Genomic DNA, 25,878 nt, shown 5'->3' with positions numbered 1-25,878 from the left:
TAAAAAGCCAAGAGAAGAACTGAAGTCAAATATTTAAAAAATGGGGGTGCTTGGGTGGCTCAGTGGGTTAAAGCCTCTGCCTTTGGCTCAGGTCATGATCCCAGGGTCCTGGAATTGAGTCCCGCACTGGGCTCTCTGCTCAGTGGGGAGCCTGCTTCCTCCTCTCTCTTTCTGCCGGCCTCTCTGCCTACTTGTGATCTCTGTCTGTCAAATAAATAAATAAAATCTTTAAAAAATATATTTAAAAAATGTTTGATTTACTTAAAGCAAGATGAAAGGGAAAAAAGGAGAAGAGCAACAATGACAGAAACAGGTGGGGCCACTAGAAAACAAACAGCAAGATGGTTATTGGTAAATGTAGGAGATGCTTCAATTAAAATGCACAGATGGACAGGTTAAAAAAAACAATGCCCCAGAATACTGCTCAGCAATGAAACAAAGGAACTCAAGATATGTGCTACATGGGTAAACCTGAAGGGAATTATATCGAATGAAAAAACCTATCTCAAAGGTTGCATGCTGTATGTTTGCATTTATAGAACATTCTCAAAATAACACAATTACAAAGATGGAGAGAGATTTATCATTTGCTAGTGGTTAGGGCTAGGTGGTAGGGACAGGGGTGTGGAACCAGGCATCCCCTGGTGATGACTGTAAACTTGAGGTGTGGTAGCCGTGGTTACAAAGCTACACATGTGATAAAGATACACACACACACGCACACACACACACACACACACGAGTATATGTATAACTAGAGAAATCTGAGTAAGTTCTGTGGATTGAACCAATGTCAATGTTTTAGAGCTGGAATTACACTGCATTGGCCCAAGATGTTAACATGCGGGGACACTGGGTGAAGGGTACACAGAACCTCCCTGTAAATTTATTTGCGACTTCCTGTTAATTTATAATTATTTCAAAAGAAAAGTTAAAAAAAAAAAAGCAAGACCCAACTATATGCTGCCTCCAGGAAAGGACCTTGAATACAATGTCATACAGAGAGACGAAAATAAAAGGATGGCAAAAACATCCATCGTGCAAGAAGCATGAGAAAAACTTCAAGAAAAGGATATTACCAGACATGAAGAGGGGTATTTCATAACGACAAAAGGATCCATTCATCAAGAAGACATGGAATTCTCAATGTATACTCACCAAACACAATCGGAGAACCAGACAAAGCACACTTACAGCTGGGGATTTAACACCCCTCACTATGAAATTAATAGAATGCCAAAAATTTAAAAAGTTAGAGAAGGTTTTAATAATACTACCAAACACATTTATCAAATTGATATTTATGGAATAGCACATCCTTCTCTTTAAGATTTTATTGGAGGTTCAAGCCAGTGCAACAGACAATAAAAGGAAAAAGAGGTATAAAGAATAGAGATAAAGAGGCAGAACTGTCTTTATTCACAGACAATGTGATTTTCTACATAGAAAATCTGAATCCACAAAAGGGCCTATAAAACTAATAAGAGATGTAAGGTCACAGGATCCAAGGCCAATGCATCCAAATCATCTGTATTTTTGTATGCTAGCCACAAAGAGATTCATTTAAAAATACCATTTATAAAAATAAAATAAAATACCATTATAATAATACCAAAATTGTGAAATACTTAGGGATACATTTAACCAAATATGCATAAAACACTTACAACTACAAAATATTACTAGGAGAAATTAAAGAACTAAATAAATGGAGAGCTAAAATGTGCTCACGGATTACAAAACTATTATTAAAATGTTGACTGTCCTCAAATTGACCAATAGATTTAATGTAATCCCAATAAAAATTCCAGCACTTTTTAAAAAAAGAAATTGGTTTTAAAGTTTATATGGAAATGCAAAGGACCTGCAAGAGTCAAAATGATTTTGAAACAGAAGAAGGTTGGAAGGCATACTCTAATTTCAAGACTTCTGTAATGCTGCAGTAACTGAGACAGTGGGCTGATGTCGGGAGAAACATTGAGTAGTTGGACAAAATGGAGTCCAGAAATAGACCCAAAATATATAAAGAACTCCTGCAACTCAATAAGATAATGAACAACACTGTTTTGAAAATGGGTGAAAGATTTGGGCACTTTACTAAAAAGATAGCAATTGGTAAATTAACACACAGAAAGATATTCAATGTCATTAGTCTTTGGTGAAACAAAAGTTAAAAACCAGAGGGAGGTATCATCACAAATCTACCAGGATGGTTAAAATTTAGAAAGATTGACAATATCAAGTGCTGGCAATGACGTGGAAGAAACCCCTACATCCCAGGGGGAATGCAAAATGAGGCAACCACTATGGGAAAAAGTTTGGAAGTACCTTATAAAGCTAAATACAGGCTTATCATACAACTCAGCAAACCTACATCTAAGGATTTATCCAAAAGAAGTGAAAACATATTTGCAACTGTGTCTAGTAGCTTTACTCATGATTTCCCCACATTGGAAATAACCCACATGTCCAACACCTGGTAAACATATAAGCCAATTGCAGTACACGTCCTTGCACAGTGGAATGCTACTAACCCTACAGCAACTCATGTGTGATCTCCGAGGCATTATACCACACCCAAGAAGCCAAAACAAAGGGCAAATTTCATAGGATTTCATTTATCTGGCTTTCTGGAAAGGCAAAACTATAGTGAGAAAGATAAGATCGCTGGTTGCCAGGTATGGGGGGCAGGGGGAAGAGATCAGCTTCAAAAAGATGTTTCATTTTATGTAATTTATGTTTTAATTTTAAATGCTTTAAAATTTTGTGGGATACAGTTAAAGCAGTGATTAGAGATAGTATAAATGCTAAAATTAGAAAAAGAAAGGTTTAAAATCGATGACCTTAGCTTCCACTTTAAGAAAGTAGGTAAAGAAAAACAAATTAAAAGAAAGAAATTAAGTAAAGATAAGAGCAGATATCAGTGAAATAAACAACAGATTAAATTCAAAGTGAGTATTTGGTTTTTTGGAAAAAATAAGTAAAATTAAGAAAACTTTCCCAGTATTGGTCAAGGGAAAATAAGAGAAAACACAAATTACCCACATGAGGATAAAAAAGGCAATATTATAAACAAACAAATTTGACAACTTGGATAAACAGATAAATTCCTTGAAAAACACAAATTATTAAAAGCAACACAAGAAGAAATAGAAAATTGGAACATTCTTATATATGTTAATAAAAATGAATTCACATTTGAATATTTTCTCACCAAGAAAACTCCAGTCCTAGGTGATTTTACTGGTGAATTCTATCAAATATTAAGAAAGAAAAATATCCATATTACACAACTCTTACAGAAAATTGAAGCGGGAAGACATTTTAATGGTTTTATTAAGGCCAAGATAACCCTGATACCAAACAAGACATGTACATTACAAGAAATAAAAACTATTGCCCAATATGCTTCATTAACATAGATGCAATCTACATTAAGTAGGTATTTAAATCCAGAAATATATAAAAAGGATAATATATTAAGATTAAATGGAGGTTATCCTAGGAATACAAGGACATTTTAACTTTCGAAAAATCAATCAAAATAATTCACCCTTTTAACTGCATAAAACAGAAGAATTATCTGATCATCCAAATAGATGGAGAAAAAACATTAGATGTAATTCAATATACATACATGATTTAAAAAAACAAAATAAAACTCTTAGTGTACAATAGATAAGAAGGAACTTCCTCAACCTGATAAAGAACATTGATAAAAAAGCTATAGCTAACGTCATAGTTAATGGTGAAAAAATTTCCCCTGAGAATGGGAATAAACAAGGATGTCTGCTCTCACTATTTCTGTCAAATTGTAGGAGCGGTCTTAGGCAATACAACATGACAATGAAAAAATAAAGAGTATAAACAGATTAGAAAGGAAGAAGTAAAACTATCTGCAGATGACATGATTGTATATGTAGACAATATTGATCTACCAAAAAACTACCAAAATTAACAAGTGAATTTAGCAAGACCACAGTATACAAAGTCAACATGCAAAATTAATATTTATCTACAATAATAACAAATAGAAAATAAAAAGTTCCAAGTAATATTTATAGCAGCAAAAATACTTTGGGATACGTTTAATAGAAATATATATAAAGCTTCTACATCAGAAATTATAAACATTGCTGAAGACCCAAATAAATGGAGAACGTATTTAAAAACTGGAATATTTATTATAAAGATGTCAGTTCTCCCCTAAATTACTCTGCAGATCCCACACCATCCTAAAAAAAACTCACAGTTTTTTTTAAAAAAAAGAAACTGACAAGGTGATTATAAAATTTTTAAAAAATTTTTTTAAAATTTATTTAACAGACAGAGATCACAAGCAGGCAGAGAGGCAGGCAGAGAGGGGGGGGGGGAAGCAGGCTCCCTGCTCAGCAGAGAGTCCAATGTGGGGCTCAATCCCAGGACCCTGGGACCATGACCTGAGCCAAAGGCAGAGGCTTAACCCACTGAGCCACCCAGGCGCCCGGTAATTATAAAATTTATGTAGAAATGGAAAGGACTCACACTGCCTGATTTCAAGAGAAATAGCCCAACACTTATCAGTCAATCTAATTTTCAACCAAGGCACCAAGCAGTTCAATGGTGAGAGGAAAGCCTTTTCAACTCCTGTCCGAATGCAAAAAACCAAACCAAAACAACACACAAAAACTTCGACCCATGCCTCACACCATCACAAAGATTAATTCTTAATAGATCCTAGGATGAAATCTAAGGAACTAAGAACTATAAATCTTCTGACAAAAAATACAGGAAAATATGTCTGTGAACTTGGGAGTATTGAAGGTGTCTTAGTACCCAGTAAGCACCAACCACAACTAAATAATTGATTTACAATAGACCTCGTTAAGCTTTAAGATCTCTGTTCACCGTAAGACCCTTTAAGAGAATGAGCAGACAAGTCAGAGATTGGTAGTAAGTATTTGCAATGTATAAGTATGACAATATATAAACAATGCCTATAAGTCTATAACAAAAAGACCAACAACATAATCTAAAAGGAAAAAAAAAGGAAAAGACTTAAAAAGCTACTTCACAAAGAAAGATATGTAAGTAGCCAATAGGCACATGGAAGAGAATTCCCGGTCACAAGCCATCAGAGAAATTTAAAGTAAAACCTTAGTGAAATACCATTATACCCTCAACAGAATGGCTAAAAATAAGACTGATAATACCAAATACCAATAAGGATGTGGAGCAATGGGAACTCGGCTATCTGACTCATGGGAGTATAAAATATACAATGACTTTGTAAATCAGTCTTGCAGATTCTCAATAAGGGTACACCTATCTGAGCCAATTCTTCCACTTCTAGATTTTACCTAAGAAATAAAAACATGTACATAAAAAGGCTTGTATAGCAGTATTATAATAATATCCCAACACTGGAAACAACCCAAACGTCTATCAGCATATGAATGGATAAACAGAGGTACCTGGGTGGCTCAGTAGGTTGTGTCCAACTCTTAATTTCCGCTTAGGTCATGATTTCAGGGTTGTGAGACTGAGCCCTGTGTTGGGCTCTGTGTGGGGCATGGAGGCTGCTTAAGATGCTCTTTTTCCCTCTCCTTCCACCTCTCCACCCACGCCCAACCCCCTGACCACACGCTCTTGTGCTCTCTCCTTAAGAAAAAAGAAAGAATGATATAAACAAATCATGGTATAACCATAATCAAATACTATTCACCAATAAAAAAGAAAAACTACTGATAAACCCAACATGAGTGAACCTCAAAATCATGATGCCAAATGAAAAATCCAGACACAATAGAGGACACACAATAACATTTCATTCATATGCAATTCTAGAAATGGCAAAAAATACTCTATGATGAAAGTAATGGGAACAGTGATTGTCTCTGTGGATGGAGCGATGGGGATTGGCTGAGAAGTCAATGAGGGGTGATGGAAATATTTGCTATATTGATAGGGGTGTGGATTCTATGCACGCACCCAGTCACCAAAACTCATTAGACCGTATACTAAGATCTGTGCATTTCAGCATATGTATACCTCAGTTAGAAAAAAATGTTTTGAGAAGTAAATTGAAAAAAGATATTAAACTACATTAACAAACAAGTTCAGTAAAGTCTGCTCTTAAGAAAAATCAAAATAAATCTGGGATCTATCAATACTGAAGACTTTGTGATTAAGAAAAGAGGAGAAAGAGGAAGCAAGGATAAGCCATCATTTACGGAGGACCTACTAAGACTTCTGGTAAATGCTTTCCATGTATTCTCTCATTTAATTCCCACAACAACCCACTTTCTAGATATAGAAGATAGCTATATAAGCAAATCTTCCCTCACCGCCCTTAGTAAACACCTTGGGTATAAACTCAAAGTACCAGAACACGTTTTTCTCTTTCTCTCAATTTCAGGCAATAAGTGGTAGATGTTTTTCTGAAATTTACTACTGTCCCTAAGAAATGTGAGCCATAGGGGAAAAAAATACCATTTTTGTTTGTTTGTTTCAGCAAACTCATAAAATATGTACAGTGGTCTGTGACCACAATTTTTAAAACCTCTTAGTTCCACGAAACTCCTATTTCTAGATGCTCTGCCTCTCACATTGCAAGTCAGGGACTAGAAAGCATGGTTTGCCTAGTAAGTGTTTTACCTCATGCTCACTGCTAACACGAGTCCAGGTCAACTTCCCTACCAGCTCAACCAGGCTCCCATGTAAACAGCAGGTGCTGTTACAAACAGGTAACTGGGATTGGTAAGGGTAAGACGGTCCTCACCACATCCAAAATGGCGTGGACAAGCACATCTAGATACACCGTGGTGGCCTCAGTCCAGTCGTGAACTGGCCTCACTGCCTTGTGATATTTCTGTAGTAGGTGCTTGGTGAGACGATACAGAGCAGGGTTCGTGGGATGAGGCATGTCCATGGCTAGGGTTTCTGAAAAACAAAACTGGCATCATGAGGAGGAAAATAAGAGGAGCTTAGCATCTCGAGGAGACCTCAGACTGTTGAGGACTTGGTGGGTCCTGGCAGAATACAGTTTTCAGTTTACCACAATTTGCTGAAGTTCACAGGCAGCTAGTGGGCTCTTTGGCAGACGCTTACTTTAAAGTAAGCTGATGACCTGACTGCCCCCAAAAGACAGCTCATTGTAGCGATCAGTAAGTCATCTCGGATCTCCAAGAATCCAAACTGCACCTACAATTCTGTTTTCACAGCAATCATGCATCTTGGAGACAGAACCCTGTATTCCAGTATCACCCCCTTCTAAGACACAGGGAAAAAACAAAACAAAAAACACAAACCTTCCCCTACATTTAATCAAAAGTGATCTCCTCCTTGACTTTTTTTCCATTTGTAATTCAACAGTTAAAAAGGAAATTCATGCAGAAACATGGACCAGTGAACCCAAAAATTCCTATATAATGGGATTAACAAGATTCCAATTCATACTTTTCTCCTAAAAACAACAAAAAAAACCCCTCTTTTCTCACTCAACTGTCTTTAAATAAAACACACTTGTCAGAAAATGAGATCTTCGTTTTGGGAAAATTCTTTCTGTTTCCAGAGAACAACCATTCTTTATGGCCTGGGAATCCTGATTTGTAGAGGAGCAGTGATTGGTGTTGAGGCAGGGGAGGCCAGGGGAAAAGAAGCAAGAGGAATGAGCACCAACAATTGGAAGTGACAAATTTGTGAGGGCTTCCTCTGAATTGAAAAAGATATTTTGCTCACAAGCTTTGCCACCTCCTGGGGGATTCAAAGCTTCGCTAAGTCATTGGACTGGAGCAAATTGCACGCCTCCTGCCACAGTGCGTGAGTGAAATCTATCTGTAGTGTCCTGCGCGTGAATTCACCTCCTCTCAGTGGTTTTGATAGTTATTTTGATGAGCTGCTGAAGGTATGCGGGATCCAGCAGGAAACTGTAAATGAGATATCTTCTCCCTGTGTGACAGTCCTGTTTATACCCATTTCTTTATGAATGATGTCGTGTCACCTGCCGCCACAGGCAGCAATTTCTATGATTTATCAATGTCAGTGTGACCAAAATGCTAACGACGATGCTGGGGGTGCAGTGCAGAGTCACCGTGGGCAGTGGAATATTCACTTTCATTACCACCAGAACTGGGAAGCTAATGAGCATTTTAACTCCCTAACTATTCACCCACGGAGATGCCTAAAATGGCATCCGCTATTCAGGCATGGAGGACTAAGGTAGGTGGCATGCATCGAGCATCATTTTTAGGGTTTTTGTGAACTGTGATTGTCAAAAAAATGTGCTGTGACTCTCTCTACCTGAGACCATTTCTTGCTGGTGTACCCCAGGGGAGAGAAGTCAGGAACACAAAGCAAAGCTGGTCTGGTGCCTTTCCTGTGAACTTCGCTCCGGGCAACTTCACTTTCACCTCGCTTGGAAGCTCCCAATTCAAGTCCCAGTTGGGGAAACACTGAAATGTGCATGTTTCGATACAGGAAACTATCTGAGACAGAATTAAAACAGAATTCTGGGAAATGAATGTGTTTTCCCTATACCCTCTGCTATTAAGACTCAAATTCCCTTCTGCTGTCTTTTCTAGGAAACAATCCATATGTCTCCTATGGATAAACATATTTTCTAGGATGTGACAAAGCCTTTGGGTAAAAAGACAAAGTTCTAGAATCTAGAACTAGGAACAATAGAGAAACAAGCAACAATAGGAGGAAAAATAAGAAGGAAATGAAAGTATGCTTAAATAAACTATAAGGGTAAAGAGTTCTTTGTTTAAAATGGGAAGAAATAATAAATTACATTTCTACTATGAATGCAAATTTGCCTGAGGAGAAAGATCAATTACAGGAGAGAGATTATGGATTTAAGTGACCATTAATTAACAGTAAATTATGCCCCTTGAAAGCTAATGTGACATTCACACAAGCACTAAATGACTCACAGTTCAGTGATGTTTCAACAGACACTGATGGAAGCTATCCACAGACCCAGGGAAGATTCCTCGTTTACGCGGCCTCTATGGATGCTAATAATTGGCTCCAAATAATTCACTTGTAAGATTTCTGGAAAGTGGAATGTGTCAGGGACTGAGCTATGAAGCACTTTTGGGGCAGAGATTTTTTTTTTTTTAAGATAAGAATATAATGGAATTTTTCCTTTGTTTTCCTTGCTTTGACGAATTCTACCTTAAAGTGTTCTGGACACTGTGATGAAAAGAGCTGTTCTCACTTAGTATGTCAGCTTTGGAAGTATAAAAGAGTTACACACACATCTGAGAAGTTGCAGGAGGAATGAGATTTAGGGGTGTGGTCTACTGAATTCCCAAATCTGGCTGAATACATGCTGCACGTCAGGCACTGGGCTTAGAGCATTTTACACGAACGACCTCCTTTGGCTTTTACAACAGCCTTATGAGACAGGTACTCTCCAGCCCCCATGAGGAGTCACCTCACTACAGGTGACAGACTAGAGGCTTAGTGAGCTTAGGACCACCCAAAGTCCTACAGCTTGCAAATGAAGAGGCTGGACTGGATCCAAAGCCCAAGCTCTTTACTGTGACATTACACTGAGCTGGCTCCCTAAGAATATTAGGGACAGAAGTGAGTGGTCCTCCAAAAGGAAACCGACATGTTGCATGGTGTACATCACTGGGCAGAAACAGCCTACTGTTATTTTCTGTGTCTGTGTGTTTTGGGGTCAAAAATACCTTCTATTAGCATTGCACCTTACAACTTCACAATGCTATCTTATTTGATCACCACAATATACAAAATAAGCATTTAACTTACAGGAAAACTCAATCTCTAAGAGATTAATTGGCTTGTTCAGGGTCACAAGGCTGGTGAGTAGTGTGGTAGGAACTAAACAGGTCTCTTAATCTAGGCTCTCACCCAGGACACTGCCATCAGGCAGTGGCCTTAAATTGGTGGTTGGTTTAGTGCTCTTGTATTTACAAGTCATCTTGATATTAACCCAGCAAAAATTCCAAAGGGCAGCTTTTTCTGCAACACATGTCCCCAGTATAATTTATGGTCAAGCACTGATTACTAGACACCATTCAAACATACTTTCTGTCACATTTAGAACAAAAATCAAGCATAATACAAAAATATTAGAAAGAGACATTAAGAAGATTTTCTTTTTTTTCCTTACCTTTTATTTTTCTATTTTATCCTACTTAGCTTAATGTTCACAATTATTTTCTGCTAAGAAACCCATTTGGCATTTAATGAAATTTCCTGTTTTCATTTTTATAATTAAGATATGCTTTTATCCTTTAAGTTCAACATTCAGAATTCTCCTATTTTAATGATAAGTGGCTATTTTTCTTCTCTACCCAATAAAAAAATCATTTCCAGCTGCTGGGCTTCCAAATTCCTGCCTCATCTCAGTAATTGACTCATTCCACTTCCAGTTATATTTTAAAACATGGAAACTCTTTGAGATATGAGCTCGAGGACACCCCTCAAGAAAGTGGGAACTGGGGGAACACCAGCATAATCATATATTCTTGATCTGTGTGTGTTTTTTAAGAATCTATTGGATCTTAACACAAATGGCCCAATTCAGTGGAGTTAATACTCATACCACAAAAACTTAGTTCTAGAAATTCAGGAGGCTATAATAATTTTTAAAAGAATCTTAAGGGGAAATGTTCACTAAAAACCTACAAGTTTCTAGTAGTTGTCTCTGGAGATATATTCATCACCTACACAGACTTTGCATGGCTGGGTGAGACCCGTAATACCAAAATGATACGCAGGTGTCTTCATCCAAGCTGTATCCAGGAAACTCTTCTGGGCTACCAAAAGCTTATAACGAAGCCAAGACTGGGATAATAAAAATCTATTATTCAGACACAAAAGCAAATCTGAATAAGGAATGCCTCAACTCTTGATGTAAATTGCCGCAAAGAGAGCTTGATTTCTGGAGAAGCTTTATCAAGCAGCTATAACATTTCCAGCATATTTTCAGCTGTGTGTCAAGAGCCCCACTGTGTGACTCCGTATTTACAGATCTGTAATTGTAGGAGCAAAGATAACAAATCACCGGGCTCCACGTTGCTTCGCAGGACTGGTGCTTTACAGATGCTAAGTAAAAACGAACACTTGTAAGGAGTTATCCAGCACCAGGTAGAAAAATACGGTCTCTGGCTTTTAAAAGTTACTATTCTGGGCCGAAAGTAAAATCATTAAAAGGACCCACCTGAGGCAGCCACCAGGATGAAGGGCCACAGGAAAGCCATGGTACCTGCCAGTGTTCTCGGGCTCGGCCCGAAGAGGAGACATGCAAACTTGCCTATTAGATGGGCTGCACTCAATTCTTCCTAAAGGGCCTCCGCTTCACTCCATTCTTCTCTCTCGGCCAGTGTCTGCTGTCCGTGCTGGTGCTATTTTGTAAACATTAAACCGGACCAACGGCAACGTCGGCACCAAGCAAATGTTTTGGAATCGATGCCATTGAGATACCCCTTAACTTCTCCATTTGGTTCTGCCCCAGGCTCAGATCATGGCCAACATTTCAATTTCCCTGACAGGAGATAGCTAAGTGAATAATGTAATCTAAGAGGAGCCCCTAAGGAGAGGAAATTCCACCCTAATATGATTTCCTTTACAGCCTTTACCTAAGGCAGTGCTCTTGCTGACATTCAGGACACTAATTTCATTAATAATTGAGATCTAAATAGCTGTTCTAAATCAGACTTATGCGGCTACATCTTCAGCATTTGACAGTGGTTATTGGACTCTGGAATTACACAAAGCTAATGGAAACCTGGTATTGTCCAATGAAGGACAACTGCTAACAAGACAGGGAAAGTGCTTTTTGTTTTTCCTAAGCCCCTTTAATTAAAAGAAACATTGATTTTTGATAAATGGGAGTGTCTCTTCAATTGTCCCTGTGTACAATTCAGAAAGTAACTGTGTATGAGAGGATGCTTCCAGGCTTACTGAAGATAAGAGCTACTAATGTTTAACATCATTCGATAAAATTTTCCTTTCACTTTTTGATCGAGTACCCATCCACTCTTCATTTTTAAGGAAAAAGAAGCATGATTCTATATAACTCTTCTGCCACTGGTAGAATGCTAGATGCTCTAGAAACAAAAACTAAATTTCATACCATTTCCCTCATCTGCTTTTTCTGTAAGTGGGACTATAGAGGCACAGGATTGAGACGAGTTACACAGAGCAAACTGAGGAGAAACATACATACCTGATCCCTGTTCTCCTAATTATGCAGCCCCTTTGTTTAGAATCTTTGACATTGTCTTAATTTTCATCTACCAATAAAATGTAGCCTGATTGGTGTCCTACTATTGGTGACAGGAGTTACAAATATGGAAATGGAGAAAACTAGGACAAACCCATGGTACTGAGTTGGTTTTGTAGGTATCGGTATGAACTTATGGTTCTCAGTACATGTTAGCTAAAAATGGAAATAAACACAGATGTAAATGTGTGTGTACACATGTCCTTATAAACATACATCCCTAGCTCTGTCTTCCAGTGGGTCTGTGGGGAGGGGCACCCCAGTAGCAATGAGTATACCCAATACCCAGAGCTTAAGTTCTAAATAACATACCTACTTAAAAGGAAGAAATAGAGAAATGACTGATTTCTGGGCTAGACAGGAGAAGTGTTAAGAAGAGCCTAGAACATCTCATTGCATCACAAAGTAAAAAAGTGCTAGGCAGAATAATAGGGACATGGTAAAAGGATATAATCAGCTTAAAGGGTCTCCCACTGGCCAAATCTGGGACAATTCAAGCATTAAAATCAATAATGATCTGAAGAATTATAACCCACTAAATAAAATAATAATCCACAAGTCCAAGCATATTTAAATAAATGAATGGAAAGAAGAGACGGCTTTTCCTTAAGTTAGAATGCCAACTAAGAAATGTAGAAGGAATGCTAGAATCTTCATAGTAATTATTCACTCAAGAAACATCAGTGTCTGATAAAAACTAGTTGGTGAAAGTGATGAAAAACAGGACACTTACACAAGATACTCATTAATCACAATGATTTAAAAAAAAAAAAAAAAAACTTTCCATGGAGAAATCTGGCAGACAACACCTTAATCAAACAATGAAAATTAACATTACCAATCATGGGAGTTGTGTGCTGCGGAGATAGGAGGAATTGAGAAGACACAGCTGCATTTCTGTTATCATCTGGCAAAAAATTCAAAACTTGAATCTATCGAGGAGGCAACACCAGATAACCCCATACCGTGGGACATTCTACACAACAGGCATATATCATCTTCAAGAGTGTCAAAGTTATGAAGGCTAAGCAAAGACTGAGAAACCATATCACACAAAAGTAGATTAAAGAGACAGGATGACTCAGCATAACCTGTGATTCTGGCTTGGATCCTGTTGTTACAAAGAACATGTTGGGAAGAATTCCTAAAACTCAAACCGGAGCCTATAGGTTAGATGGTAATGATGTAGCAATCTTAATTCCCTGATTTTGATGGAGCTGAAATCATGTGATGTTCTTGTCTGTAAGAATCACCCACTAAGTACTCACAGTGACAGTTTATTCTCAAATGGTGTGTGTATATGGGGGGGGGGGGTCATTCTACTATTCTTCCAGTCTTGCTGTGTATTTGAAAATATTTCAGAAAACAAAAATGTAATCTGGTAGAGGAAATTTGATACAAAGTTATGGAAAGTTTTGAGAAATATCCTCTAGAGAGAATGGCCAGATAAATGGGGCTTTATCAAGAGAGAACATCACCAAAGATTGGTCTGGCCATCAAGGTCCCAGCCCTGTCCATCGGGAGAAAGGCAAGCTACAGGCAGCATATCCATGCACACAGCACTTTCTATGGGAAGACAACACGGAAGCTTGCTTTTATGCAAAGGTTTAATTGAGATGATGATCAACATTACATTCTTGCCACACATTTTAGTAAGCATGGCTCTATGTCAAACCTTCTGGGACATGCTTCCCCTCCCTTTTCTTCTCTCTTCCTCATATCCCCATCTGTTACTGGAAGGCCATTGCTAATGATGTGTAATACAGGTACATTACGACCTTCATTAGCTAATTTAACAACAGTCTGGTGATCCTGCCCATTACAGCTCTTTATTGGCTGATGAATTCTGCCAAGATGGGAAAGGTTTTGTGTGAGTGACTTGTCCTCAAAATAGTTTATATGCAGATGCTTCCTGATCCTTCCCTGATGGCCCGCCCTGCTCCGCATCACCAGAAGGCTCAGATAGTACCTTTTCTGACCTTACTGCCCGGTCTGCATGTAGTTTGTTTACTCAGTGTCTTTAGATTTGCTATCTCTTCCCTGTTCAACCTTTAATTTTTCATGAAAACTGTCTTTTCTTATTACAGTACTTTTTACTCACATTGTTTCTTATCATCCATGACTCAAGGATCTCACCCCCACTATCCCACCCTTAGAGAGCTCTTTAGGAAAGATGAATGGGAAGTGAACTTCATTCAGGTCCTTCAAGCAGATCAGTGTATTAAAATAAAAAATTGGAATTGTCAGGAGCTCAGCATTCAGGCTTCTCAAATATCAGCTGGGAAAAGAAAGACTTATTAATCTGAGGTTTGAATCAGTGTTTCCTCAACATGGTTTAGGTCAGGCCTACAACTGACTACCTAGAGATGTATTTCTTTCAGTAGCCCCCCCTCCCCACATTCCCATGAGTCCTTGCACTTTGTTTCTCCATTATTTCCTATGACACCTCTTAGCTGGACCAGTGTCTTTTAGAAGAAGGCGGGGGAGAGGGTTTATTATGCAAACATAATAAGGAAGTGTTTATTATGCAAACAGCAACTGAGTTATGTGTCCTTTAAGACTACTAAATAGTTTTTAATTACTGCTATATCAGTAAATCCCATAAATATGCAAATGCAATTAGTTCACAAAATAGACCTTAAATATCTTTATTCCTCTCCAACAAAGTTCTTTGAAGTTAATCGCTAACCCTCTTTGTTCACTCCCTTGGCAGTAGTGCTAAAATTGACAGGAATTTTGACAGATGTACATATTCGGGGGAAACCAAATTTTCTCAGCACATCTGGTCAGGCTGGAGGAGAAAAGTAGAAATGGATGCTCTAGCCAAAATCAAATATCTAATGAGTACAGTCCCATATGGAATTTCTTTACTCCACAGCATTATCCTCTGAAATAAGTATCAAGGTAACCACTGGGCCACCACTTCAAGTCCAAAGCCACACTCAACATTTGATTTTCTTCTGGCTCAGAATTTCATCTTTAATAATAATGCACATCTGGTTCTTAAAAATGAATGAATGAATGAATGAACGAGGAATAGTATTCCTCACGACTCTGGCCCTTCATGGCCATGTGACACGGTTTTCTATGATAAGTCATAGAACACGGGTATAAGTTTCCAGGTTTCTGAGTCTGACACATGTCATTTTCCCTCCCTGTTCCATCACTTGTTAGATGCTCATGGCCTTGGTCAAATTGCTTACCATTTCTAAGCTTAGGTCTGTATAATAGGTTCTGTTTCTATAGGTTTCTATGGCAACGTAACAAATTACCACACACTTGGCAGCTTAAACCAAAACTCATTTATGGGCTCACGGTTCTATAGGTCAGAAACCCAGGCATGGCTTGAAGGGATGTTCTGCTCAGGGTCTTAGGAGGTGAAATCATGGTGGTTGTATGCCAGAGCTGGGTCTTTCTGCAGCAAAAGAGCCAACTGTGTATATCTCTTCCCAACTCTGTGTTCAGTGACATCCGGTTAGTAGTAGCTTGAAATCAGCCATGATGGGAAGGGCTCCTCCCACCAACTGGCTACTGGATATCTGCTACTGCACCATGGCCCTCTTGTTGAACCTCCAGGGCCTCACAGACACCTCCTATATGACAGCATTTATTCAACTATGACTTTTTTTTTTTAATTAAGACTATTTATTTACTTCCCTATTTCTTCCAGAATCCTGTGAATTCCCTGAGGGTAGAGCACGGTGCCTTTTTCATCTTGGCATCTCCAGCAAAGAGCTCGGCGCGTGGTAGTACTTGTTAAATATGCGAGAAGGATGGGAGAAAGAGAGGGAGAGAAGAATGAACAGGTGGGCAGAAAAGAAGCTCGGTTTTTGCAAGAAGAGGACACCAGAAAGGACGAGCTTTTTTGCAGCCACATCCAATATGCTGCTCTTTCGCCACCAACTCACCAAGGATGGGCGGGGTCTTTGGAGCAAGACTGCTCTTATTTGGCGTGCTCCAGAACCAGCTAGAAAGCAGCCAAAGTATAAACGTGGGACACAGACACAGGGAGTTCATGCCTCTTTGATTCTCTCAGAGGGTACCTCAGACTCAGGGGTGTCACAGTTCCCTGGAGCAAGACGGGCCCCCCAAACTAGAGGAACACGGAATCACAGGTTTGCTGCTTCTTTCCATGCCTCTAATACATCAGCTGCAGGACACAGCTTCGACTGCAATGGCAGACAGGTAGTCTGACTCAGTGACCCGTGTTGTCCTGGCCTTCTGCACAGATGATAGGCCTTGACGTCTTGCTTTGCCAGCTCTGGGCATCTTCCCTGATCTGTGGCTCAGTGCAGGATCCAGAACCTCTCCACATAGGCCCATTTATAACTTTTCTGTGGAGAGGTTGTGGTCAACCACTGCAGCCAGGAAGACAGGCTCAGGTCTACATGCCTGGATATTTTCAACCCAGTTGTGGACTTAAGATGGGACAAGGACTTTGGTCTGTCAGAGCTGGCTTTATTTATTTACCTATTCATCTGCTCACTGTGTGGGGAATTGTGGCTGACACTGGGAAATACAAGAGAAGAAAAGTTCAACGAACTTTTCAAGTTCAAAGTGATTGGTAAGACACACTGAGAATGCAATGAGATGAACACAAGCTAGTTGGTGAGTCAACCGGGGACAATGGAAGCGAAAACAAGAGCTAGACCTGGGGTGGGCTGAGGAGAGGTTTTTCACAAACAGCATTTGTGCTGGGAAAAGACAGTCAATTAGGTGAGGGCAGTGAGAGCAGAGTTCGTAGCAGAAGGAACGGGGTATGAAAGGGCTGGATGGTACCTTCTTTTTTTTTTTTTTTTTAAAAGATTTTATTTATTTGAGAGAGAGCATGAGCAAGGAAAAGGTCAGAAGGAGAAGCAGACTCCCCATGGAGCTGGGAGCTCGATGCAGGACTCAATCCCGGGACTCCAGGATCATGACCTGAGCCAAAGGCAGTCGTCCAACCAACTGAGCCACCCAGGCGTCCCTGGATGGTACCTTCTTTTATAAAACTGAGAAGCAGACAGAACCCAGGTTTCTACCTGAATCTGTTGTTTTCTGACTTGCAATTCTAATTGCCCAAATAAATGCTTCTTGCTTTAAAAAATAAATAAAGTAAAATCAAATAAAATTAGGGAGAAGATCATTCTAGACTCATGAGATGAGCGGACTAACAAACTCATGTTGCAGAGTGTTGAGGGGGGTGTAAAACAGAAAAGGGAAATATTGTATAAGTCTGTATAAGTGCCATTATTATAAAGCTGTCTCCAAATGGCCTGTAGCAATTATTCTAAAATGCACAACAGCTGTATTTGTCCCCCTTCTGCCATTGCTGAAATTTACACTGTCATTGCTCCAGGCGGAAGGCTTGGCACTAATAATAGGCTGGCTGACTATGGCTGGAGTGTGACAGACCTCTAGTTAGAGCCCTTAAAGACTGAGAGAGGAGTGGGACAATGAAAAGCACAGTGGAAACCGAAGTAGATGTAGTCAGAGCGCCGCCTTGTGGCAGCCACTGCACTCGCAGCCCCAGAGAACTCCAGCCAACCTCTGGTATGTTTTTTTTAACTCCACAGTGCACATTTCCACAACTTCAGAGTCATGCCGTGCCTCTATTCACTAGTCTTCCTTCCTTGCTCTAAACATTCGTCTTCAGGGTCCCCAACATCATCTCATCTAATTTATTTCTACTCTGCTGCAACTGTCAGCAAAGTCCTCCCTGCTTACTTCCTTACTCTTGCTTTTCCAAACTCTTGGTCCCTAAGAGCACCCAAGTTTCCCAAAGACTCAGTGACTTTTTAAGGGGTAACTTCCTTACTTTCTTCCTAACTGTGGAGATAAATAAAGCCTTGGTCCTCCACTTCTAAAATTTACAAACAGTATTACTAAAAACCATACAGAATTTTAATGTTAGGAAGCTCTGCCTTTTCTAGAATGTTATATAGGTAATGTAGCCTTTTCAGAACCAGACCTATAAATACAGAGAACAAATGGATGGGTGCCAGAGGGGTGGAGGATGGAAAGTTAGGCAAAACAGGTGACAGGGAGTGGGAGATACAGGCTTCCAGATACGGAATGAATAGGTCATGGTATAAGGAATACAGCTAATGATGTTGTTAATAGTGAGGTATAGGGGCAGATGGTAGCCAGACTTGTAGTGAACACAACATAATGTATAGATTTCTTGCATCACTATGTTGTACACGTGAAGCTAATGTAACATTGTGTGTCACTATACTCAAAAAAATACACCCATACATTTCCTCTAAGCACTAGGTTAGTGGCATTGTACCAATTTTGATATGTTGTATATTCATTACTTTTCCTTTTAAATATTTTCTAATTTTTCTTGTGATGTTTCTTGCCCCATAGATTATTTAGAAGTTGTCTATTTTAAAATTTGGGATGTTTTTCTAGATATCATACAGGTCTTCCTTGACTTATGACAGGGTTACAACCTCATAAACCCATCACAAGTTGAAAATACCACTAAGTGGAAAATGCATGTAACACACCTAACCTCCCAAACATCATAGCTTTGCCTAGCTGACCTTATTAGAACACTTACATTAGGGGAGCCTGGGTGGCTCACTCATTTGGGCATCTGTTTTCAGCTCAGGTCGTGATCCCAGGGTCCTGGGATGGGGCCCCACATCGGGCCCCCTGCTTGTCGAGAAGCCTGCTTCTCCCTCTCCTACTGCTTGTGTTCCCTGCTCATTGTGTCTGTCAAATAAAGAAAATCTTAAAAAAAAAAAAAACACTTATATTAACCCATGCTGGGAGAATACTATCTAACACAAAGCCTGATTTATAATAAAGTAATATCTCGTGTAATTTATTGACTGCTATATCGAAAGTGAAAACCAGAACGGTTGTATGGTACAAAATGATTCTAATGGATCAGTTACTGACCCTTTGTGGCTCCCTGCTGCTGTCCAGCATCATAAGAGACAATCAGACTGCATAGCACTAGCCCAGGAAAAGATCAAAATTCAAAGGACAGTTTCAAATGAATGTATATCACTTCCACAACACCATAAGGTTGAAAATCATAAGTGGAATCATCAAAAGTTGGGGACCATATGTAATTTTAATTTTATTTTATTGGGGTCAAGGAACATATTCTATGATTGCAATAATTTTATTTCAATTCAGAGATGTTTCATGGATTGGCATGATTCTTGCAAAAGTACTAGGTATACTTGAAAGGAATGTATATTCTGCTATTGCTGGTTCTAACATTCTGTGAATATCAATTAGATCAAGGTGGTCCAATAATGTTCAGATTACATTTTCATTGCTTTTTCTGTCTCTTGTTGGACCATTTCCTGTGGGGTGTTAAAATCTATTAATATTGTGGAATTGTCTGTTTCTTCTTTTTAGTCTTTGTTTTTACTTCATGTATTTTTGAAGCTCTGTTATTATTTATGATTATTAGGTCTTCCTGATGAATCGACACTTTTGCCACTATAAAACAACTCTCTTTGTTTCTGGTAGAGCTTTTGGTCATGGGTCTATTTTGTCCAATACTAATAACCACCCCAGGCTCTCTGTGCTGTTTACGTGGTGTCTTTGGGCAGCTATAACAGAATACCACAGACTGGGTCACTTATGAACAACAGAAACTTATTTCTCACAGTTTTAGAAGCTGGAAGTCTAAGCTCAGGGTGCCGGCATGGTCAAGTTTCTGGTGAGGGATCTTTTCTGGGCTGCAGACTGCCAATTTCTTGTATCTCCACATAACAGAAAGAGGACTTGGGAGCTTCCTGGGGTCTCTTATAGGGTACTAATTTCATCATGAGGGCTCCACCCTCATGACCTAATCACCCCTGGAAAGTCTCACCTCCTAATACCATCACACTGGGGGTTAAGGTTTTAATATATGAATCTGGGGGGACAGAAACATTCAGTCCATGGTGCATGGTGTATCTTCTCCTTCAGCCTGTGCATGTCTTTAAATTTACAGTGTATCTCTTGCATATGGTGTACGTAGATCTTCCTTTTAATTTTGTTAATTTCTGCTTTTTAATTGGAATATTTAATCCATTAATATTTAAAGTAGTAATTGATGTTAGATTTAAATCTCCCATTTTAATGTTTGTTTTCTATATTGTGTTTTTATTCTTCCTTTTCTGCCTACTTTTGGATTTTTTTATTTTTAATATCAATGAACGACTACCTATTAGCATTTTATTTTTTTAAAGATTTTATTTATTTATTTGAGAGAGAGAGAATGGAGAGACAACATGAGATGGGGGGCGGGTCAGGGGGAGAAGGGCAGGACTTGATCCTGGCACTCTAGGATCATGACCTGAGCTGAAGGCAGTCGCTCAACCAACTGAGCCACCCAGGTGCCCTACCTATTAGCATTTTAGCTATACTTTTTACTTAGTGGTTATGCTAGGAATTAAAATAACTATTTTTACTTCCTCACAGTCTTTTTAGTCTTTTACTATACTTTCCGATAAAATACAGTAATCCTGCAATCATTTGGTTCCATTCACCAGCCCTGCCGTTACTTAAGTTCATTGTCATAAGCATTACATCTAAATAGATACACACCACAAGCCAATGTCATAATTTTTCCCTTACACAATGTGTACCCTACAATAAAGCCAATTCAACGACTTGTTAATTTCAGATACTGAATGGTTAAGTTTGAAGTTTTTTCATTTTTGTTCTTATTTATATTTTATAATTACCTGTTGAGGTTTTTCTGTTTTCTCATTTATTATGAGTGTATTTTCCTTTATTCCAAAGTATAGTTATCATAGATATTTCAAGGTTTTTGTCTGATTAATTCTAACATCTTGATCTGGCCTGTCTTTTCTCTTGATAATGGGTCACATTTTCCTGGTTCTTTATATATCAAGTAATTTTGGATTGTATCCTGCATACTATGTTTTACTGAGACTCTGAATTCTGTTATGTCTAAAGGGTAAAGAGAACGTGTGTGTGTGTGTCTGTGTGTGTGTCTGTGTGTGTGTGTCTGTGTAAAATCTTCCTCCAGTGAATGCTGATGTTTTTGTGCTTTAGAAGTGAATTCATTTGGTGAGACTCAAACTGCAAATGGTCTCATTTGGATGTAGGCAACAGCTCAGAGCTCATCTGCTTTCTTTTGTCCTTTTCGAGGTGTTTCATGTCTGTGGTAGAAGGGTAGCCAGGGACCTGGGTTGAATCCGCACAAAAACCTAGGGATCCTTTTCTCTACCTCTCTCCTTTTCACAATTCTCTCCTCACTTTTGAGTGAGTATATTTGGCCTAACTTCTAGTTCATGGTTCCTCAGGCCAGAAGCCTGCTTGGTCTCCTATCAGCACTTCCGCCACCTCATGTCACACTCTATGGCCCGTTGCCTGAGAAAAGCTGCAAAACTGGGGCACACACCCCTTGTCAGTCCTTTCTTCTGTGTTCTGACTCTGCTTTTTTTTTTTTTTTTTAAGATTTATTTATTTAGAGAGCACGAGCATGGGGGTGGAGAGGGGCAGAGGAAGAGAGAGAGAATCATCAGCAGGCTCCCTTCTGAGTGTGGAGCCCAACATGGGGCTGGATCTCATGATGTTGAGATCATGACCTGAGCTAAAATCGAGAGTTGGGCACTTAACCGACTGAGCCACCCAGGCGCCCTCAGTGTTTTGTTTTGTTTTTCAAGTAGGCTCCATGCCCAGCATAGAGCCCAATGAGAGACCTGAAGCCACAACCCCAAGGTCAAAACCTGAGCTGAGATCAAGAGCCAGACACCTCAGCTGACTGAGCCACCCAGGTCCCCCCAGATTTATGATAACCAACAGAGAGATTCCTAAATAATGAATGTAAGTGGGTAGGAAAGCCAAAAGTTATGTCATAGCTTTTCCAGTACTGTTAAATACTGAGAATGAATTCCCAGCCAAGAAAAAAAACAAAAATGTCACATCTGTTAAACTTTTGTTTCAAGAAGCCTCCCCCCAGGAATCTTTATAACCTGTGCTGAACGTGTAGGCTCCCTTGTCACAGAGCTATAGAAAAGGGGCTCTTTCTCCTACCAGTTTGAGCAATGCAGATTTAGTTTTTGTAAAAATCAAAACTTATTTGTCATTTCGTAATGTTGAAAATATTTTCATCATGATCTCCCCATGAGCTTATAACCAGATCACCGACCTACTCACCGTGATCAACTCAGTGTTGGTTTTGCCATTGTCCCATTCTCTTTGGTTTGCCAATGAAATGACTGATAATCAATAATTGTTGGGATCACTGTTGTCTTTTCTCTAGAGTTGAGAATTCTCTACTTCCGATAACATGACTAATAATTTTACACGAAGTACTTCTCTAAATCTTTTTTACTCCTTGGTACTAGAGCACTCTGATTTTCCCAGACCAGCTCTCTGAAGGGCGTGGGGAATGCAGTTCTTACCTATACTCCTTAAAGCAAGTGACACCCCCCCTAGGGCATTGCAGCTCCTCACAGAAATGGCTGAAGAGTCCAGATGGTCTGTTGGGCACCTTGTTCCTTTGGTTTTAAGTTTCTTGTTACTCTGGATAAGTAAAGGATATAATAAATATTACAACAAACAATTGTTTCAGAATTTTAATGTTCTTACCTTCAACATCCCAGGTCCAAAATTCTAAATGCTTTTCTCCCATGGGGACAGAAAACCTCATTCAACTTCTGCCCCTCTTGGCAGAGACCATCAAAGATTTTCTCTCCTTTTAACTCTACAGTGTCTCCAGCTCTCCGGGGATGGCTCTCAGGCACCTACCTCTAGGCTTAAATGCCACAGAAGCTGGGTTACAAAACTGAAAATGCTACAATCCCTTCAGGGCATGGGATTCAAGGCAGTGATCCCATGTGCTTTCAATAGGGTGCCCGCTATTTCCCCTGGCTGTTCTTCTGAAACAGGTTAACCAGTTCTTGTTATCAGACTTGGCTAGAGATTTGCATTTGAGCTATACCTCAAAGACTTTGGGATTACTACAGTGTGATTCTTTAGGAATTGTTTCTGTTCAAGATAAACTCTGTCAGTAAGATGACCATACAATTTATCATCCAAACCTAGAAGCTTGAGAAAGGAGAAGCTATTAATAACCGTGCTGGGAAAACAGGGGTAAACTTGAACCGCCCCAGGCAAACTGGGACCTGGTTACTCCTCCTAAAACTCGTCCTTGGTAGAGGGCCCAGAGTCCCATCGTCTTTGTCAACTCTGTACAAATGGCACCTCTTCAGAGAAATATTTACAGGATCTTTTTTCTACTTAATCATCCAGAATCTTATTTTTTACCTCGGCCTATAGAAAGAAAGCTAGACTGCTTAGCTTAGAATCGTGGCTCTATCTTTATCAGTAGAAAAATCTTGGGCAAAGTATTCAACCATTCTTTGTTGGTTTCCTCATTTGTGAACGAGGTATTAATAATGATAGCACTTACTTCACAGCACATTGGGAGGATGAGTTCATAAATGCGAAGCTCTTGTAACACCACCTGGCCTGTAAATGCTATTTATTTAATAAATAAGTAAGTTATTACTTCCTCTAAAAATGTTCTCTTTTCTACCAGACTCAAGTCCCAGATCAGTAAAAACATCTGCATTTCTGAAGCCAAGCTGGTATTAGTTACTCTTGCTGTATCTACTTTTTCAAATTCTGGTATTTTGAGGAGAAAGATTTTTCACTTCAGTGGTGTCCTAAGTGAAAAATTAAGTCACCTTAAGCTCCAATTTATGCTCCAGTATTTGCTGCATTATACAATTTGCTTTTATACATTTTATACATTATATATTATACATATTATAATTATGTATATACATATATTATATATATACATTATATATATATATATATATATATATATATATATATAAATACACACATAAACACACACATATATTACACATTTTATACAAGTATACATTTGCTCTTCCCGGGTAACTTTCTGGCTTTTATCTTAAAGGTTTCTGGTTTCTATAGGAGGCCCCAACTTTGACACAGGAAGTCTTTCCCCAAATCTAGAAGCCAAAAGGGAAAATGTTTTATAAAATGACTAACTCATTGGGTGTCACCTAAAATCTGGATTTTTGGCACACTTTGCATAAAATGGAATGGTAATATTTTTCATTTATCTTGAAGACAGTCAAATTACAATTTCTACTTATTAGGACAGAATGTTAAAATGTTGCCTCATGCATCACCCAATGTAAAAGAGTAATCTTTGTAAACTATGGAGACTGTGTTTTCTTTATTTTTGGAGGGCACAGAAATATTATTAAAGATTTCCTTTTGATCTTAATTTTAGAATAATGTTCTTTTAATGTTTTACATTCATAAAATGTATGTAAAATGATATTACAAAGCCTCATATATCACTTGATTTATGAAAATAGAGCATTACCAATTATCTGTAAGTTCCCCTATATACCCCTTCCCCTCTCCTGCCCTCCCCTTCCCTCAGAGCTTTTAGTCCAAATTTTGTGTTCATAATATTTACGGTCTTAGTAGTAGTTTAGGCATGTGTTTATCTCCCTGGACTATATATTATTTGACAATTTTTGTAATTTGTACTAATGGAATCATATTGTATGCCATCTTCTGTGATTTGCTCTTTATAATATAATATTCCTGAAATTCATCCTTGATATTGCATAGCTGTAATTTATTTTAACTACTATATATAATTCCATTGAATGACTGCATAAAAAATTGATCAGTTGATATATTTATCTATTATCTATTATTATATTATATATATTTACTGTTTATATATTTAGGTTGATTCCCATTTCATCTGCTATTAAAAGTGTTATGAACATTTTTGTACATATATCCTGGTAACGTTTAAGAATTTTTCTAGGATAGGGGCGCCTGTGGTGGCTCAGTGGGTTAGAGCCTCTGCCTTCGGCTCAGGTCATGATCTCAGGGTCCTGGGATCGAGCCCTGCATCGGGCTCTCTGCACAGCATGGAGCCTGCTTACCCCTCTCTCTCTGCCTACTTGTGATCTCTGTCAAATAAAATCTTAAAAAAAAAAAAAGAATTTTTCTAGGATATTATTTAGGAAGTGCTGGCTGTAAAGCATACACAACTTTAAATTTTAGTACTTGATGTCAAACTGTTTTCCAAAGTGGTTGTGCTAATTTACACTACTAAACAGCGTGTAAGTGCTCTCCCATGGCTCCACATTCTTTCCAACACTTGTTATTGTGGTATTTTAAAACTTTTGTCCATTGTAAGCATGACATGGCATCGTTGTAGTTTTCATTCTTGTGTTCCTGATCATTAGTGAGTTTAGAATCTTTTTATATGCTTGAGTTTCCCATCTGTGAAGTGCCTACAGAGGCCTTTGGCTCTTTCTTCAAGTGCATGGTCTCTTTCGTAAGGGTTGTTCACCCAGTTTAGATGGGTGCTCCTTAACTAGAAGAGAATTTGCTATTTAGGAAACACTTAGCAATGTCTTGAGCTGTTTTTGACGATCACAGGCGGGAAGTGGAGCTACTGGCATCTGGTAGGGAGAGACCAGAGATGATGGTAAACAGCCTACAATGCGCAGGACAGCTCCCAGAACAAGGAAGTATCTGCCCCAGTAAGGTACCAGTGCCGAGGTTTTGAAGTTTTGCTCTAGATACTAAAATGTTATCAGTTACATGTATGTGTTGCAGTGTCTCCCAGTTTGTGGGTATTTTCGTTTTTT

General features: G+C 38.8%; 1 protein-coding gene across 11 annotated transcripts in view; it reads right to left on the bottom strand.

Moving 5' to 3' along the window:
• Positions 1 to 25,878, bottom strand: part of HTR3B (5-hydroxytryptamine receptor 3B) — a 49,386-nt gene that overhangs the window by 20,343 nt on the left and 3,165 nt on the right. For 8 of the 11 annotated variants that reach the window (XR_009355517.1, XM_059181166.1, XM_059181183.1 and 5 more), the window contains one exon: positions 6,761 to 6,921. Coding sequence is in view for 10 of the 11 variants with exons in the window: in XM_059181166.1 (XP_059037149.1) it covers positions 6,761 to 6,921 (161 nt within the window). In the remaining variant the exon portion in view is untranslated. Of the gene's footprint in view, positions 1 to 6,760; positions 6,935 to 18,791; positions 18,965 to 22,614; positions 22,736 to 25,878 lie in introns of all 11 variants that reach the window. The other 3 variants (XM_059181222.1, XM_059181233.1, XM_059181214.1) reach the window with 3 other exon arrangements.

This window comes from Mustela lutreola, chromosome 1 (genome assembly GCF_030435805.1).
Source record: "Mustela lutreola isolate mMusLut2 chromosome 1, mMusLut2.pri, whole genome shotgun sequence".
NCBI classification, from domain to species: domain Eukaryota; kingdom Metazoa; phylum Chordata; class Mammalia; order Carnivora; family Mustelidae; genus Mustela; species Mustela lutreola.
Note: the sequence above shows the minus strand (reverse complement) of the source record. Positions and strands in the feature narration are given on the sequence as shown.